Source organism: Anomaloglossus baeobatrachus, chromosome 9, assembly GCF_048569485.1.
Source record: "Anomaloglossus baeobatrachus isolate aAnoBae1 chromosome 9, aAnoBae1.hap1, whole genome shotgun sequence".
In the NCBI taxonomy this organism is placed as follows: Eukaryota; Metazoa; Chordata; class Amphibia; order Anura; family Aromobatidae; genus Anomaloglossus; species Anomaloglossus baeobatrachus.
This window is the reverse complement of record NC_134361.1, coordinates 167,518,347-167,538,446: the sequence shown is the minus strand read 5'-3', so window position 1 is coordinate 167,538,446 and position 20,100 is coordinate 167,518,347. Positions and strand designations below refer to the sequence as shown.

Genomic DNA, 20,100 nt, shown 5'->3' with positions numbered 1-20,100 from the left:
AAAAAAAAAAAAAAAAAAAAAAAAAATCGGTCCTAGCACAGATCCCTGCGGCACCCCACTGCTGACTATAGCCCAATTCGATTAAATACCATTTATGACTATTCTTTGTTTCCTATCTTTTTGCCAATTCCTTACCCAGTTGCATATAGTTTCCCCTAGTTCTTGCTTCTGGAGCTTTATTACAAGACTGTTATGTGGCACAATATCAAATGCCTTTGTAAAGTCCAAATAAATCACATCAGCTGCATTACCAATATCCAGATTTGCACTTACCTCCTCAAAGAAACCAAACATTCATCTTTCATGAATTTGACACGCTCACCATGGCACTCGGAACCGGGCCGCGGTTCTGTTCAGGAGGTCACAGCAGGAGGGCCCAACTCCGTGACCCTGGCGTTGTCGTTTTAAATTAAAGCAAGGAATGATGAATCGTGACGCCACCTGTGGTATTCGGCCAGATACGGCCGACACTGCTAGGCAGTGGGGCAGATGGTGACAGCAATGATGGTACAGCTCCCCAAAGGTGGAGCTGGGACCCCAGGGCAACCATTGGCAGTTGTTAGCCAGTGGAATGTTGGGACAGCGCGGGGATGGCGGCGCAGGCAATGAGTCCAGGACACAGCGGGATGCAGTCATTAGTTCTCTACTCACAGTTGTCTGTTCCAGATTATCATGGCCAGCCGGTCAAATGCTGCCCTTGGAGTGCTGAGTCCTGAGGTGACGGGATCCAGCCAATCTCCAGGTAATTCGGAGGCACAAGACCGGTGTCCCTTTCTGTGTCCCTTTCCTGGTCGTCTTCCTATGCTGGCTTCGCCCTCCTGCCCTGCGTCTCACACACAGTGCCCTGAGCCGGTGTCCGTGGGTCTTGTCTGGGATTCTCTTCTGCCTAATCACCGGATCCTCTGTGGTCACCTTTTCAGCAGATTCATGTGTTGTTGTGGCTTCGGCACATGATGTTACATCAGCCTCCGGTTTTGCTAGCTGAGCCTGATTGTTCTCCACGAGTCTAGGGGCTGGCCTCCTTTGCGGCTTAGTCCCTGCACACCGATGTGTCGGCTGTGGATGCGAGTCAATGGGTGGATCTCTCACTTCCCGTGACTCTAGGACCCCTTCTTCCTTTCTTCTTCTTGCCCTAGGACGAGCTCCTCCATTTCCAGTCCTCAGGACCTCTCCCCTCCACTTTCTACTTCATTCTGCACTCCGTTCTGTGTCCACCCAGTAACTAACTCCACCTCCAGACTGGCTCTGGGACTGTGCTCTCCCTAAGGAGCAATCTCTCCCTAACCATGGCCTGAAGTGGTGTAGCTATACTAACTGTGTGTGTGTGTGTGTGTGTGTGTGTGTGTGTACTGTTGTCTGTGAGCTCCTCCTTACCAGGGAATGGGGTATCACACCTCTGGCTGAGGTGCAGTACCTCTGTGGCGACTGGACACTCAGGGGCGCCACAAATCCATGCTGGTTATCAGTTAATATTTTATTCTCTCTAATATATTGTTGCATGTCATCTCTTAAAATGTGCTCAAAAAAATGTGAACACCACTAACGTCAGATTTACCGGACGGTAATTGCCTGGATCCACCTTTTTACCTAACAAAAAAAGTGATGATTGTAGGACCGCATACTTTGCAAAAATACAGATTGTTTTGTCAAACAGTAATGCAAGTGGCATCAGGTGAAGCAGCCCCTGATCCAATACATGAAAAACAATTGCAGCACTCCACTAGTTGTTGTTAAGGATCAAGTGACTTCTAAATTCCATTGAAAAAGCATGAACTTTTGACCTTAGGAAATTGAAATTTTGCCCTATTGTTTTTAATGGAATAATAGAAGCCAAAGTTGGTAGTGGCTAAAAAGTAATTGGAGATATAAAGGAAAGACTTAAGGCCACTTTACACACAGCGACATCGCTAGAGATGTCGCTGGTGAAAGCACCTGCCCCCATCGGTTTTGCGTCACGGGCAAATCGCTGCCCGTGGTGCACAACATCGCTTACACCCGTCACACGTACTTACCTGCCTAGCAACGTTGCTGTGCCCGGCGAACCGCCTCCTTTCTAAGGGGGAGGTTCGTTCGGCGTCACTAAGCGGCCGCCCAATAGAAGCGGAGGGGCGGAGATGAGCGGCCGTAATATCCCGCCCACCTCCTTCCTTCTTCATTGTCGACGGCCGCAGGTAAGGTGTTGTTCCTCGTTCCTGCGGTGTCACACATAGCGATGTGAGCTGCCGCAGGAACGACGAACAACCTGCGTCCTGCAACAGCAATGATATTTGGGATTAGAACGACGTGTCAACTATCAACGATATGGTGAGTAATTTTGATCATTAATGGTCGTTCCTGTGTTTCACACGCAACATCGTCGCTAACGAGGCCTGATGTGCGTCACGAATTCCGTGAGCCCAACGACATCTTGTTAGCGATATCGTTGCGTGTAAAGCCCCCTTTATACTTCTGCTTCCTGCTGCATCAACTTCTGGCTTAATCCAAAAAACTGCTGGATGTTCTTAGTCGGAGACTGTGATGGCAACAGAGCTGAACAGTAGTATCATGGTGGTTGATTGTCAAGTTCAAGTGTTTAGAAAGGCAGGATTGTTGTTTTGTAGTAGCAAATGGATCAATATAGTTTTTATAGGTTAAATTTGAAGAATAACCGTAGTTTTAATTTTCATTGAATAAATCAATAGCAAACATGAAAATAAGCAGCGTTATAATATCTTATCAGAAATCTGCTTTTCTCATCCTAGACTGATCATTTACTATCAATTAATGAATAAAATCTGAATTCAGTTAATACAGGTTCTTACATTCCTGACATTGGAGATGACAGTTGGTGCTTATAACAGTCCATGGAGAATGGATGGAAGAGCTAAAGGCAGACAGAGACATTATGCTGCAAAGTCCCCTGAAATAAAATATTTGCTGAACACTCCTTGTGTGCATTGCAGTTATTTTTTTTATTTTGTAATTGTTCAAGTGCAGGTATATCCAATCGAATGAGAACGTGCTGTGTATATACAGATGGTAAAGTGACCACAATTTAAAGCCAGTTCACACATTGAAGAATATGAGAATGAGTTTTTTTCCCCTACTGAATGCAGCATAGATTACACTATTAGTAACATGGAAATGTTAGCAATTAACAGCATTTGATGATAAAGTCTATTTGTAGCTGTGTAACAGATGTAAAGTGTAATATGTTATTAAACAACTTTCTCTTTTATTATTCCAAGGAAAAAAAAATTCATTACCAGTTTCACAAAGCACCAAACATGTAAATGTTTGGAAATCATACAAGCATATGAAGGACAAGCCAGCACGAGACTGTAATGCGATATCAAAATCATGTGTCTGACTATTACTTCTCCGAAGAAACTCTTAGCCTCAAAATAAACACCATGAGGAACCATTTATACAAAAGATGACTGATAAACAGAATGAGAAGACTTTCAGCTGTCTTGGTACAGTAATTCGTCTACAGAGGGAAATTATTATTCTTTGGAACAACACCAGATATATTCATCTGTTACTGTCACTGACTGGATATATGCTATAGGGGTAGGGTGCAACTTTTCTCACAACGGGCGCAGATCTCCAGTCCGTACAATGGCTGCTGGTGGAGGAGCGGTGACCATCAGTCAGATATCTGTCTTCTTGAATCGCTAGCTGCATGTGTACCCAATCATTGACTTCCATTATTTCAAGTTCTGAGCACCAATTATTGTACGACTCGCACATCACTAGTAGACAAATCATTTAAAAGGAACCTGTTAGGTGCAATATGCATCCAGAACCATGAGCAGATATGGGTGCATATTTCTAATCCCTGCCTAACTATCCTTGTATTAGAAATATGCTCCTAGAACTGCTCGTGGTTCTGGGTGCATATTGCACCTGACAGGTTCCCTTTAAAGTAGCTTGTCCTGCTTCCCAAGACCCACAAACTGCCACCAGTATCTTTCATAGCCATGTTCCTACATTTTAATGAAGTGTGTGATGTTTCAAAACTTTGCTTATACAAGTGACAAACTTTTATATCGCCGCTCGTCTCATGCTAATTACCTCGGCCTCATTAGCTGTTTTCATGATCCTTTGGGGTGATTTATGTCTCTTTTATTACCCCATCATAGCTATAGCTCTACTGCAGGAATTATTTTGAAGTGTACCGATGGCAGATTGGGGAACCAGACATTCTCTTTAACCCTTTCTCTACTCAGCGAGTTTCCCTTTTTTGTTTTTTCCTCCCCTTCTTCTAAGAAGTATAACTTTTTATTTTTCCATCAATATTGCCATATGAGGGCTTGTTTTTTGTAGGACGAGTTGTACTTTTGAATCACACCATTCATTCTGCCATATATTGTACTAGAAAATGGGGAAGGAAAAAAAAAAATCCAAATACAGTGAAATTGCAAAAAATGCAATTCTACGGTTGTTTCTTTTTCATTTTTTTATTTACCATTTTCACTATATGGTAAAACTGACCTAGTAATACGATTCCAGCGGTCAGTATGCATTCGTAGATACCCAACATGTATTTTCTTTTATTTTTTACTGGTGGGGCACAAAAATTCAGAAAGTTGTCAAAAAAAACCCAATTGCACTTTTGTTGCCATTTTCTGAGATCTATCACAATCACATTTTTAAGGATCTGGGGCTCAGTGATGGCTTATTTTTTTGCATACTGAGCTGACATTTTTAAATTCTAACATTTTTGGGTAGATACAATGTTTTGATCGCCTGCTATTGCATTTTATTTCAAAGTTTTGCCGAAATGCTGATCTCCTGTGAACGCTGGCGCTCAATATGACAGCTGACCCCGGCTCTCATGACAACCCATCGGCACCCCGTGATCACATAACGGGGCTGCCAATAGAGGCAGGAAATTATGCCCTTTAAATTCCGCTGCCAGAGATTGACAGTGGGATTTCACTAGTTAACAGGCGCGGGTTTATCAGATCAGCCAACATGTGCGGGGAAACATACAGGTACCAGTACATCCAAAATCGTGAAGGGGTTAATACGGTAGGAGAGTTTTGACAATTCACTGCTATACAGAAGTATTAAAAAATCTGTGGCCCTGTCCCTGGCTGCTCGCATAGGGGTGGTACACCTCGAAAAACCTGGCGTCACGAACAGGATACGAGCAGGACCCACTTACCTGGGTGACGTGCGCCTTGAAAGCCAAAGACCGCGAGTCAAAATTCTGTTTCCCGCCAATTCCGCCATTTTGTTGCGCCAAAACCCCGTCTTCTCCAAGAAAGCACGTAAAGATTAAGCCCCGCCCCTAGTCTTCCTGAAGAGGCCGGAACCGGAAGTTCCCAGAGGGCCACGGTCAGCGAGAGAGTGCTGCGAAAAGACCGAGGAGGCGGGCCAGAATGTGTTACTAGTGGAAGTGGAGCAGGGACGCCAAGACTCAACGTTCCTGGAAGACGCAGTGGCAAGATGGCGTAGCGAGAATAGTCCCCGGAGCATGCTGTGTCCGGGACTGCGGCATGGATAGAGGAGGAAACAGAGCAGCTGTGCCGGAGGATGCGGACGCAATTCCTCTTCATTCTGAACCACTGAAGGGAAGAGATGAGGAGCCTGGTGGTGGCGGTGCGAGCCCGTGAAATCGAAAACCCACGTGAAGAGAGGGTAAGCGGTTACCCAGTCCCTGCTGATTGCACATATCCGGCCAAAGTGGCTGAGAGATCCGGACCGTCCCCGCTCGCGGTGAGCGCTCCACAGCCGACTACCCTGTCCTCGACGGACACCGAGCTGCCCCCACCAACCCCGGCAGTGGAACCTTCAGTATGTTTACCAGAGTCTCCAGCTGCAGAGATCCAGAGCAAGGCCCTCATTCTAGCCACGGAAGCGGTCCCCCAGACACCGGCCAGACCAGACCCGGCCGCATCACTGGGCCTGTCCTCGAAGGCGGAGCACCCGGACCCTGCAATCCCGGCTGCGGAGCAGTCGGCTAATCTGTCTACACCAGCGGCAGCGGAACCAAGATGTCTGCCTGTTCCGCTACCGCGCAGTGTCCTCCCGACGGCTGTTGGGGCCGCCAGAGTTCAAATGAAGTCAGAGCCAGATAGGGAGCTGAGGCTGGAAGCTGATGCCCCCTACTGGGAATGCCAACAGTACCAATTACAATCCGAAATCGCAAACCGAGACCGGCGACGATGGGAGCTTGCCGCCCGTAATAGAGAAGAGGAGCAGATAAGGAGTGCTGCTTCCCGAGTAAAAGGGCCGCGGTGCCGTGGCCTTGTGGAGCAGTTTGACCCCGAGCAAGGATGGGGGTTCATCCGCGAAGCAGGCCTCACAGCGGGTGTGCATGTGTCTTGACGAGATGTGGCGCAGCACCTTCCATGGGGCCACCCGGAGCGTAACCTTCAGCCTGAGGAGATGGTTACCTATACCCGGCATTGCGGAAAGCGGGGTGGTATGCCCTGGAGGTAAGCATGTGATGTTTGAGGAAGGGTATGTGTCGGTATCAGTAGCACGTAGCCGCAAAGAAGCATGGCTACGGGACCCGACAATCTATTATTAGAGTCTTAAATGTTACAGTACTAACAGTTGCGATGCCATAGAATGTTAGGTGTTTTGTTTATTATTTTCCACAGTTTGTTATTTTTCATATAGAAAATGTTAGTGAATCAACCAGTTTTTTAATGAAAAGAGTGAAAGTTACCAGATTTTCTAGAAAAATTGCCAAAATGTGTACACCGGTACATGAATTCTGTTCAGTTTCATATATTTTAAGTAAAAAAAAAATGGATTACGGTCACAGGACTGGCGTGACCAACACAAACTTGTGTCTTGTATAATAGTTGCACCTCCTGTGCCAGCCAGAGTCGTCAAAATCACAACACTTGGGACCTGAACCCGGTCACGGACACTTTAGGTTTCCAGGGGGAACAGGTTGTTTGGGTGGCGGGTTATTGGGATCCGGGACGTTGGGACTGGACTGTCACAGGAAGGGGCTGGAACGGAGTAGGTTGAGCCTCCGTTACCAGTAAAACTGGTAGCGTCCCACCGTTGGGTGACGAACTCTAAGTAAAGTAGTGTTTTAGTAACGTTAAGTGCATTACCTCCCCTGTGTGGGATGGACCCCTTCAATAAAAGCCTGTTAATTTATTTTCTTTCCAGTTGCAGCAAAACAAAATAAACCTCTGTCATCCTTGTAGCTCGCGGACGAGCTACGTTTAACCAAGTGGGACTGTGACGCCCTGGCCTATCATGTGCGGGGAAACATACAGGTACCAGTACATCCAAAATTGTGAAGGGGTTAGTACGGTAGGAGATTTTTGACAATTTACTGCTATACAGAAGGATATTTAGTTTAAATCCCTATTTAATGTTATAATCTAAGCTATTTTCTAATATACTTGTATTAAAAATTCCCTACCATTGCCTAACTGTTATTTTATTTTTTGTTCTCTATTTTCTGTCTGAGAACGATTCGTTTGAGAACCAAGTGAATGCTGGTGTGACGCCCTTGCCTATCAGGTCGTCACAGTGTATTGTGCAATCTGCCCTTCTGCACAGTATCCACCATCCTTGGTTAACGGATCCCAGTCCTTTGGTGTTGTTAATGTGTCACCCGGGGACCAGGGGGTACTCAGATCCGGGCCACGGGGTCACTCCTGTGGGTAACACGGTAGCGTGACCCGGTCTGTGATCCCAGGCTCCACAGTAAAAGGGGATTTGGTAAGGGAGATAGTTTATTGTCCGTGACGCCACCCACGGTTGTGGTGATTGTGTGGATACCACCGCTGCTCTGGACAGGGATCCCGGGAGTGATGATATGGAGCAGCTAGATGTTATTTCTCCCCTCCGTGGGTAGGGGGTTGGTTGTCCCGGGGCCCGGTGATGGGGTAAGCAGGGAGCAGGGCGCAGTGCTGCGGTGCGGTGCCTGAGGGCACGGGCGTACTCACAAGTATTTCACACAGAGTCACTGGTAACTAGGAATTGCCGGTGTCCGCAGCCTTCGGTACGGGGGTGTTAGTGTCCCACACACGGTGCAGCAGCTCCTGTTCTTTCCCTGCAGCCAGGTGCCTTTCTCTCCACTCTCTTCCTCTTTCTCCTCAGCCGGGAACGGGGAATCCACTCCCCTGTAGTGATCCAGGTCACCCTAGGTACCGAGGGGCCACTACCCTGCTCCGGCTACCTCTGGCCCCTTCCTCACTACGGCCAGTCCCGGCCCTCTCGGAGCACGCTTCACTTTCAGCCTGGGAGCTACAACTCCAGACTTCTCTTCTCTCTGTCTCTCCAAACACTCTGCTCCAGCCCCTCCCCTCTGCTCTGCTTTTCTCTTACACTGGGGGCTGTGGTTTGTCCTGCTGCACCGGTGTGAGATCAGATTACCAAGGAGGATTAACTCTTTCTGTGACAACCTGGCTTTGCCAGGGCGTCACATTAACAGCATGTCCAATCAAAATCCTAAAAACACTTCCCACTTGAACCTACCAGACACACCATTGGGGGGCCTGAAGGGAATAGGGCCTCCCACATGGGGGGTTGGTGAGGAGAAAGTGAGGACAGTGACAGTTGAGAGTTGAGGTTGAAGGAGAGAGGAGGTGAAGTAGCTCTCGTGAGGAGAGGTCACGGAGGAGAGCTCCTGTATACTAGGTGGCAGACGTTGGTCTGGGCCTGGTAGGAGCTGGAACACGGTCGCAGGGGACAGTGTCAAGGGGCACGGACTGCCAAGGAAGGCAGCTGGTGGCCTTGAGCTATCACAGGGCAGGGGCCAGAGCATGACGGGATACGTGGACTCCAGGCCGGAAAGTAGCTTCACGCGTTCCGGTAACTTACTCAACGGGGGTGAAGACTTCAAGTGTCATCCCCAACCTGCTCCAAATTCGGGGTACTAGTGCACTGATGGGATAGGACTTTCCCACTATAGTCCAAAGAAATCCTACGCGTGAACCCTGAGAGCAAGCTCACTCCGTTAGCCATACAGGTGAGCGGGACCCGGAGAGTTTCATACCAATGGGTCCAATCGAGAATAAGGTGCCAGGGATAGGGCCACAGACCAACAACAACACCAAGGGCACGGATCCACACGTGCTCCCCGCAGACTACCGTGGTGCTCAGAACTTTGATTTACAAGCTGTCGGTGTGGTTATTCTGGGACTGAGTGAGTACATTGGAAACCCCTGCACCTATCCCCCAACGGCACCCAAACACCATCCATCATCAACGGGCCCCGGGACATGAACCCCCTACCCACGGAGGGGTTAAACATCAGGCTGCCACACCATCGTCACCGGGCACCCCAACGGCAGCGATGGTCCCTCACATTACCACGCACCGTGAGTGGCGTCACAAACTTTCCAAAATCCCCCTGTACATAGCTCCCCCCCTTCTTTTAATCGAGTGGCTGCATGAACCCTGGGTCCGGAGACCACTCGAGCCACCGTGGTTCCGGATCCGAGCGGCGGCAGCAACCCGGCTGCTCGCACGGGGGCGGTACACTGGGATGCTCAAACAAAGTGTCATCATGGGGCCGAGTCTGTTGCAGTGACCACAGCCTGTGACTCCTCCCTAAAACAAAAAGTCATCATGATGCTAATTTTAGGGACAGGTCTGTCCCTTGATGTCCCTCTCTGATCTGTTAATCCCTGCACATATTTTTCTGCAATCGAACATCCGATCTCTAAACTGAAGGTATGATTTGAATCAGAATTCTAGTGCTAGTACTGCACTGCCTGTACTTTATATATGTGAAAATCCTAGTGGTTCATTCCCCTTAAAATAAATAAATAAAATCACCAGATGTACCTGTAATTGTTTGAATAAAAACTTCAGCTCATCACAGATAAAACAAAACCTCAAAGAGAGCTTCATTTATGGAAAAATAAATTAGGATTCAAAAAATAGCATCACAAACTAAATTTTTTTATTGTCCTGATGATCCCAAGGAGAAGCTCTTTTTTTGTAATGTGTTGTGTCCCAAAAAACAGAATTCATTATCTTTTCCTCCCTCACTCCACCACGCCACCTGACCTATCCATTAAAGTCAACAGCTGCTCTTCTCCCAATCCCAAGTGCTCACTGCCTGGGGATAACCCTTGACTCTGCTCTCTCCTTCAAGCCACATATCCAAGCCCTTTCCACCGCCTGCCGACTCCAACTCAAAAATGTTTCCATGATCCGTACATTCCTTAACCAAGAATCTGCAAAAACACTAGTGCATGCCCTCATTATCTCCTGCCTGGACTACTGTAACCTCCTGCTCTGTGGCCTCTCTTTTAACATCCTTACTCCCCACCAATGTATGCTAAATCCTGCTCCTTAAGTAATCCATCTGTCCACCCGCCCCTCCTCTCTGCCAATCTCTTCACTGGCTTCCCATTGCCTAAAGACTCTGTTTCAAAACACTAACCATGACATACAAAGCCATCCACAACCTGTCTCCTCCATACATCTGTGACCTAGTCTCCCGGTACTTACCCGAACACAACCTCCAATCTTCACAAGATCTCCTTCTCTACTAGAGTTGAGCGCGGTTCGTGGTTCTCCAGTTCGCGGTTCGAGAGATTTTGGGGGGTGTTCTGGATCGAACTAGAACTCGAGCTTTTTGCTAAAGCTCGATAGTTCTAGTTACGTTCGAGAACGGTTCTAGCAGCAAAAAGCCAAGCTAATTACTAGCTGGCTTTCCGCTGTAATAGTGTAAGTCACTCTGTGACTCACACTATTATGAAATTTCAGCGTATAGTGTGCGGGAAAAGCGCGTTCAGATCACTGCTGCTGCGATCGCCATTTTTTTATTTTTTCTGATCTTCATTCCCTCCCTAAGCGCGCGTGTAGTGGGGCGGGCCAGCATGTCAGCCAATCCTAGACACACACACAGCTAAGTGGACTTTTGCCAGACAAGCAAGGGCATGTGTCATAGGCTGTCCATGTCACATGCCCTTGCATTATAAAAACGGCCATTTTCCCATCTGGACGCCATTATCTGCCTTCTGCGTCTGGGTGTCAGTCATCGCTGGCGCAGCTCCTGTCTCAGATATTGCTGTGTACGCTCTACACACAGCGCTATATAGAATAGGGATAGAAGTTTCTATCAGTCCTTGTAAGGGCTAATTCCAGCAGGCTCACAGCCATAGGTGACAGTCAGGTCCGTGGAAAGAGGTTTTAACAGCTACAGATAAGAGCGTCTGTGTAGCTAAGGTCAGGGAGTTCCATGCTGCATTTCACCATTAGGAGGGATAGAAAGTGAGGCTTCCTTCCCTGTCCACTGACCCACAACTGGCCACTATACCCTCCTGCCCTTTGCACACTCAAGCTCATTGTTACTAAGCCATTATACTAGCAAACACTGAGGAAAGTTAGTGGCATCCTAAAAGTGGCAGTTGGGACTTCCATTAGTGTCCCACTGGTGGATATCTATTTGCAGCACCTCTGCATTGCACACTCAAGCTCATTGTTACAAAGCCATCATACTAGCAAACACTAAGGAAATTTAGTGGCATCCTAAAAGTGGCAGTTGGACTTCTATTAGTGTCCCACTGGTGCAAATCTATTTGCAGCAACTCTGCATTGCACATTCAAGCTCACTGTTACTAAGCCATTATACTAGCAAACACTGAGGAAAGATAGTGGCATCCTAAAAGTGGCAGTTGGGACTTCCATTAGTGTCCCACTGGTGGATATCTATTTGCAGCACCTCTGCATTGCACACTCAAGCTCATTGTTACAAAGCCATCATACTAGCAATCACTAAGAAAATTTAGTGGCATCCTAAAAGTGGCAGTTGGACTTCCATTAGTGTCCCACTGGTGCAAATCTATTTGCAGCACCTCTGCATTGCACATTCAAGCTCATTGTTACTAAGCCATTATACTAGCAAACACTGAGGAAAGATAGTGGCATCCTAAAAGTGGCAGAGCTCCATTAACATCTGCTGAAGATAGGCCATCTACCAGCAAAAGTAAGATGTCTACTACTTTCCGTGGACAATCGGATGTGCTCCCTTTTTTACGAACACGAACAACTGGAACAAAAGGTAGATGTTGCCCAAAAAAAGAAAATGCTTGAATGGATCTCAAGTGGTCCAACAAGTGCCCTCTCCGCCACCTCAACTACCGCATCCAAGAAACACCAGTCCTCTGAGTTGTCATCCCAATCACACTTGCTTTCTCCCAGCTCTCAAGTCTCCATCCGCCCTGCACAGTATGGTGGAGCAGAGATGGCTGAGTCTGCAAAGCTGTTCAGTCACACTATAGCATGGGAATCAGAGGTCTGCTCCCAAGCTACAGTGAGTGCAGACCAGGAAATGGTCTGCAGTGATGCCCAGAACCTTTGTGACTCAGATTCAGGCCGTGAGGAACAACTTTCCGAGCATAATGTTGACCCTTATTCACCAACTGTAACACCTGTTGTTATAGACAATGAGGAACATACTGATGACGATGAGATGCAGATACCAGATTGGGATGACAACTTAAATATTTGGTCAGGGCAGGAAGAGGCTCGGTCTGAGGGTGAGGGGAGTGCAAACACAACACTTGATGAGGAAGTTCTAGAAATTCTAGATCCCACCTACTGTCAACCCACAGTCAGGCACTCGAGGAGGTCAGAGGTGGTGGAGGAGGATGCAACTGACGACGAAGTTACCTTGCGCCTTCCTGGACATAGGAGGAGTACTGGTAGCACGTCTACAACTGCATCCTCAGCCACCACTCTGCCTCTGAGCACTAGTCGGGGGGGGATCAGCAGGTCGCATGCACTCTAAGGCGGGCTTTGCACGTTGCGATATCGCTGGCCGATGCTGCGATGTCGCACGCGATAGTGCCCGCCCCCGTCGCAGGTACGATATCGTGTGATAGCTGGCGTAGCGAAAACTATCGCTACGCCAGCTTCACACGCACTCACCTGCCCTGCGACTGTCGCTCTGGCCGGCGACCCGCCTCCTTCCTAAGGGGGCGGGTCGTGCGGCGTCACAGAGACGTCACACGGCAGGCGGCCAATAGGAGCGGAGGGGCGGAGATGAGCAGGATGTAAACATCTTGCCCAGCTCCTTCCTTCCGCATATCCTACGGAAGCCGCAGTGACACCGGTAGGAGATGTTCCTCGCTCCTGCGGCTTCACACACAGCGATGTGTGCTGCCGCAGGAGCGAGGAACAACATCGGACCGTCGCATCAGCGTAATTAAAAATTACGCCGACGCTGCAACGATGATACAATTACGACAATTTTGCGTTCGTTAATCGTATCATCAAGGCTTTACACACTACGATATCGCATGCGATGCCGGATGTGCGTCACTTTCAATTTGACCCCACCGACATCGCACCTGCGATGTCGTAGTGTGCAAAGCCGCCCTAAGCCTTGCCTAGCCTGGTTCTTTTTTGACCTTACAAAGGATCGCCCAAATCATGTGATCTGTAAAATTTGTCGGGAATCTGTTAGTAGAGGAAAAAACCTCAGCAGTTTGACAACTTCTTCCATGAATCGTCACATGAATAAATATCATATGTCCCAGTGAGAAGCTCACCGTGCTGCAATGCGGCCTAGCGGAGCGGACCATCCACCGCCTGCCCTTTCCAGTGCATCCACGTGCTCTTCATCTTCTAGGACTGTGGGGACAGCTGTCACACCTGGTTTTCCACGCACAACTTCCACCACTGTAACCGCAACAGGCATTTTGCTTCGTAGGTCGTCAGTTGGTTTGGAAGGGGAAACAAGTGCGTGTGTACAGCTCTCTCAGACATCAATAGCACCAACGTTGGATGAAGGCAACATCATGTCTCCACCTGCACTTTCCTCACAAACCTGCATTTTTCCAGGGACACCCTACTCACCACCATCTCCACACAGCAGCCTTATCTCTGTCCCTCAGGCCATTTCCTGCAACTCATGACAAAGCTAAGAGGTTGACTTTATCCCTCTGTAAGCTCTTGGCTACCGAAATGCTGCCTTTCCGCCTGGTGAACACACAGGATTTTAGAGACCTTATGTCTGTCGCTGTGCCCCAGTACCAGATGCCCAGTCGCCACTACTTCTCTTAGAAAGGTGTGCCTGCGCTACACCAGCATATCGCACACAACATCACCGCTTCCTTGAGAAACTCTGTGTGTGAACGTGTGCATTTCACCACAGATACTTGGACCAGTAAGCATGGACAGGGTCGTTACATGTCGCTGACTGGGCACTGGGTAACTATGGTGATAGATGGTGAAGGGTCTGCTGCACAAGTCTTGCCGTCCCCACGACTTGTGCGTCAATCCTCTGTCTGTCCAAGTTCCTCCACTGCTTCTGCCTCCTCAACCACGTCTGGGTCCTCCACCTCCATCCCAAGCCTGCCTGGTTAGGCCACCAGCGTTGTAACTGCGCAGAAGGAATCACGCACACCTCATTACTATGCTGGCAGCAGAGCGCAACGGCATCAGGCGATCTTTGTCTTGAAATGTCTTGGAACTAAGAGTCACACAGCGACTGAGTTGTGGGCAGCTCTGGAGACTGAGTTTGGTAAATGGTTGTCTCCACTCAACCTGCAGCCTGGTAAGGCCGTGTGCGACAATGCTGCAAACCTGGGTGCGGCCCTTCGCCTGGGCAAGGTGACACACGTGCCTTGTATGGCTCACATGTTGAACCTTGTTGTCCAGCAATTTTTAAACACACTATCCCGGCCTAGATGGCCTTCTGACCAAGGCACGAAAACGGTCTGCTCACTTCCGGAGTTCAACCGCCGCAGCTGAGCGACTTGCATTGCTCCGGAAGTTTTTCGGCCTGCCGGTTCATCGCCAGAAATGCGATGTGGCGACACGCTGGAATTCGACACTCCACATGTTACAGGGACTGTGGCAGTACCGCCGAGCCCTGGTGCAATACGTCATGACGTATAGCCTGGGCCAACGAGATGCAGAGGTGGGGCAGATCACCTTGATGGAGTGGTCTCAGATCAAGGACCTATGCACCCTTCTGCACAGTTTCGACATGGCGACGAATATGCTTAGCGCTGACAATGCCATTATCAGCATGACAATTCCAGTCATTTACGTGCTGGAGCACACGCTAAACACTATTCGGAGTCAGGGGGTGGGACAACAGGAAGGGGAGGAAGTACAGGAGGAGTCATATGCGCAAGGGACAACAACATCACCAAGGTCCAGACGTTCATCATCACCAAGGCGGCAGGCATGGGACCATGGGGGACAGGGATCAACAAGGGCACATTGTAGCAGGCAAAATGTTGAGGAAGGTGCAGGAGAACATGAAGAAATGGAGGACGAACTGTCCATGGACATGGAAGACTCAGCGGATGAGGGAGACCTTGGTCAAATTTCAGTTGAAAGAGGTTGGGGGGAGATGTCAGAGGAAGAACGGTTAGCACCTCTATGCCACAAACACAGCGTGGACTTGGTCCGCATGGCTGCGCCAGACACATGAGCGCCTTCTTGCTGCACTACCTCCAACATGACCCTCGTATTGTCAAATTTAGAAGTGATGATGAGTACTGGCTTGCCACACTATTAGATCTCCGGTACAAGTCCAAATTTTGTGACATAATTCCAGCCATAGAAAGGGACGCACGTATGCAGGAGTATCAGCAAAAGCTGTTACTCGATCTTAGCTCGGTTTTTCCAGAAAACACCCGTGGTGCAGGGAGTGAATCTCCCAGTTGTAACTCGACAAACATGGGACGGTCTCGTCATCTTCAACAGTCTAACCGTACCAGCAGCACCGTATCTGGTGCTGGTAACAGCAATTTTATTGAATCTTTTCATAATTTTTTTAGACCATCCTTTGCAAGGCCACCAGAGACAAGTCTGACACATAGTCAACGGCTGGAGAGGATGATACAGGAGTATCTCCAAATGAACATCGATGCCATGACTTTGCAACTGGAGCCTTGCTCATTTTGGGCTTCAAATCTTGAAAAATGGCCAGAGCTCTCCACTTACGCCTTGGAGATCTTGTCGTGTCCAGCTGCCAGCGTTGTCTCTGAACGTGTCTTCAGTGCTGCTGGGTGTGTGCTGACAGATAAACGCACGTGTCTGTCCAGTGACAATGTGGGCAGACTAACGTTCATCAAAATGAACAAGTCATGGATCCACAAGGAATTTACTACCCCTGTGTCATCCTGGGGAGAGTAAATGCTTGTGTATTTTGAATGTTGTTGATGCAAATCTACCTGTGAAGTGTACAACTAGGGCACAAGTGCTGCCACTGATGGGGTGGGTGTCTGTGTGGCCCAATTTTTGGAAAAAAGGGAGACTCCGCTTGGAGTAACCCTTGCTTGCTGTGTTTTTAAAAAGGAGCCAAGATGAACAAGTCATGGTTCAGCAAAGACTTTGCTACCTACCCCGGGGTCATCCTGGGAAGCGTTAAGGATGGCGTAAATTTGAATGTTGTTGATGCAAATCTACCTGTGAAGTGTACAACTAGGGCACAAGTGCTGCCACTAATGGGGTGGGTGTCTGTGTGGCCCAATTTTCGGAAAAAAGGGAGACTCCGCTTGGAGTAACCCTTGCTTGCAGTGTTTCTAAAATTGATCCAAGATGAACAGATCTGGGATCAGCAAAGACTTTGCTACCTACCCCAGTGCCATCCTGGGGACAGTTAAGGCTGGCGTATTTTTGAATGTGCTTGATGCAAATCTACCTGTCCAGTTTGCAACTGGGGCACAAGTGCTGCTACTGAAGTGGTGTCTGTGGGGCCCAATTTTTGGAAAAAAGGGAGACTCTGCTTGGAGTCCCCTTGCGGTGTTATACATGATTTTAGAAGGCATGCCATGCCTATATCTGTGTCTCGTCCTCTTTTTCCTCGTTAAGCTGTTTTGTTTTCGCATGAGAATTTGTTCTTGTCACTTTCCCATGTGTTTGTGTTGTGTTGTGAGTGGTTTGTCACCTTTTGGACACTTTTGAGGGTGTTTTCTAGGTGTTTTTATGTGTTTGTGATTGTCTCCCATTGTTTCCTATGCGGAACCGAACTCGAACGAGACCTCCGTTCGGCGAACCGAACTTGAGCCGAACCGCGGCCGGTTCGCTCATCTCTATTCTCTACTTCCCTCGCATATCCTCTCCCCACAATCACATACAAGATTTCTCCTGTGCCTCTCCCATACTCTGGAACTTTCTACCTCAACACGTCAGACTCCTGCCTACTGTGGAAACCTTTAAAAGAAACCCGAAGACCCACCTTTTCCGACAAACCTACAACCTACAATAACCCGTTACATGACCCGCTCTATCCTCACCTACTGTATCCTCACCCCTTCCCTGTAGGCTGTGAGCCCTCGCGGGCAGGGTCCTCTCTCCTCCTGTACCAGTCTGTGCCTTGAAATGTTCACGAGTATTGTACTTGTCTATGAATGCTTCTTTTTCACATGTAAAGTACCATGGAATAATGCCGCCAAACAATAATAATACCTGTGCAAGCAGTGCTAGCTGAATTTAACTGTGTCTTAAAACATATCCAAACATGAACTCATTTACAGGTATTATATAATGAAATCTTTATTAGATTCATATACGTAATGGCTATCATAGATGAATTATCAAATTGTATTTTCGTAAATTCTGTACCTGGGATGAGGATGATTATGAGGCTTTGTTTTTCCCAGAGCCCTGGTTATGGCAGAGGAGGAGCGTCGTCTTTGTACTGAGGCCCTCATTTTCTGTGAAAAAATAAACATACTATAGTTAGTAAATGTAACCTATAAATAGATAAGATATAGCTAGCACGATGAATATCATTAGCTATACAGACGCAGTCCCTATAAAATAATCCGCTACCATGAGTGTTATTCAACCTGCAGTGCCCTAAAGAAAAAAGAAAAAAAAAAAAAGAAGGAGACAGCCAGAAAAGTTCTTCATACCAAGTGTAGACAAATGCGGCCTGCACAGAGTCCCACACCAAATGCGGCCTGCACAGAGTCCCACACCAAATGCGGCCTGCACAGAGTCCCACACCAAATGCGGCCTGCACAGAGTCCCACACCAAATGCGGCCTGCACAGAGTCCCACACCAAATGCGGCCTGCACAGAGTCCCACACCAAATGCGGCCTGCACAGAGTCCCACACCAAATGCGGCCTGCACAGAGTCCCAGATCAAATGCGGCCTGCACAGAGTCCCAGATCAAATGCGGCCTGCACAGAGTCCCACACCAAATGCGGCCTGCACAGAGTCCCATACCAAATGCGGCCTGCACAGAGTCCCACACCAAATGCGGCCTGCACAGAGTCCCACACCAAATGCGGCCTGCACAGAGTCCCACATCAAATGCGGCCTGCACAGAGTCCCACACCAAATGCGGCCTGCATAGAGTCCCACACCAAATGCAACCTGTACAATGTCCCAAAACAAATACGGCCTGCACAGAGTCCCACATCAAGTACGGCCTGCACAGAGTCCCACATCAAGTGCGGCCTGCACAGAGTCCCACACCAAATGAAACCTGTACAATGTCCCAAAACAAATACGGCCTGCACAGTGTCTCAAAACAAAAAAGCATCCTGCACATTGTCCCAAAACAATTGTGGCCTACAAAGTATTGGAAGGTAATCTCAAAACCCCTATTAAAATACAAGTTTATTAATTAATCCTTAAAATATTCCCAATAGACACAAGAGCAAGAACAAATAACAAAGGGGTCAGGTAAACCCTTGCATAAATTGATAGTGGACTGAAGGGACGGAGAGGGGGTCCTGATGACCCTAGGTAGAAAAGATGTCCCTACCTATCAATGGAGGGTGTGACACCTTAAGTTTTCGGGCGCTCCCCTTCCACGTCGACTGTCCCTTTCCCTCACCCTAAACAGGGAAGATGACCCAAGAGGGAAAGGGGGGCCAGCCCAAGATATCTTTGGAATACTTTAAGGATTAATTAATAAACTTGTATTTTAATAGGGGTTTTGAGGTTACCTGTTAGCACTCTACCCGCATTTGTATTTTCTTTTTGTTAATCTACACAGTATTGTGTTTCCATCAATGCCTTAGTATTCCTTAGCATACAGTCCCATAACGGAGGCAGACTGCACAGTGTCCCATAAAAGAGACAGCCTGCACAATGTTGCATAATGGAGCATAGCTTGCAATGGTCCCGCATTCAGCAGGACTGTACTGATTTGATGGCTCAGTCCCTGTGCCCGACTATTGACTGATCTGGTCCTGACTCCTCCTCTCAGTGCATAAATTGAATTCTATTCTGTTTTGGTTCCCCCAGGGACGGAACTCACTAGACCTCAGACCTCAGCAACTCTTAGGGGAACTTTGCACACTACTACATCGCAGGTGTGATGTCGGTGGGGTCAAATTGAAAGGGAAGTACATCCGGCGTCGCAGGCAATATCGTAGTGTGTAAAGCCTTTTTGATATGATTAACGAGCGCAAAATCGTCATAATCGTATCATCGGTGTAGCGTCGGTCATTTCCATAATTTGGAAATGACCGATGTTACGATGTTGTTCCTTGTTCCTGTGGCAACACACATCACTGTGTGTGAAGCCACAGGAGCGAGGAATATCACCTTACCTGCGTCCTGCGGTTCACGCCAGGTATGCGGAAGGAAGGAGGTGAACAGGATGTTTACGTCCCGCGTCGCTATGACGTCGCATGACCCGCCCCCTTAATAAGGAGGCGGTTTGCCGGCCAGAGCGACGTCGCAGGGCAGGCGAGTGCATGTGAAGCTGGCGTAGCGATAATGTTCGCTACGCCAGCTATCACCATGATATCGCAGCTGCGACGGGGGCGGGGACTATCGCGCTCGGCATCGCAAGCATCGGCTTGCGATGTCATAGTGTGCAAAGTGCCCCTTAGGCTATGTGCCCACGGGACAACGTACCCGCAGATTTTGCCACGGAAAACCAGCAGATTTATCTGGATTTTCTAGATAACTCCGCAGGTTCTACCAAGTACAGACACTCCCCATGTTACCCTATGGGATTTGGGGAGTGTTGTATCAATGGTGCAGTATGTGCAGCTGCGGAAAATGTTGCCGATTTCCCGCAGCCACACGTAACTGCATGTCAATTTTCATGCTGAAATATCTGCAGAATTCCCACTCCTCCACTAGGGAGGTACAGGGCGGGAATTCCGCAGGTATTTCCGCACTTGTCCCGCAGGTTTACTGCAACAAAAATGCTCGAAACCCACAGCAATGGATAGCTGTGCATTCC

General features: G+C 48.3%; 1 protein-coding gene across 1 annotated transcript in view; it reads right to left on the bottom strand.

Moving 5' to 3' along the window:
- LOC142251338 (uncharacterized) overlaps positions 1-20,100 on the bottom strand; it is a 222,022-nt gene that overhangs the window by 119,494 nt on the left and 82,428 nt on the right. Inside the window, exon 2 of the mRNA XM_075324033.1 lies at positions 17,509-17,600. Coding sequence (XP_075180148.1) covers positions 17,509-17,600 — 92 coding nt within the window. The remainder of the gene's footprint in view (positions 1-17,508; positions 17,601-20,100) is intronic.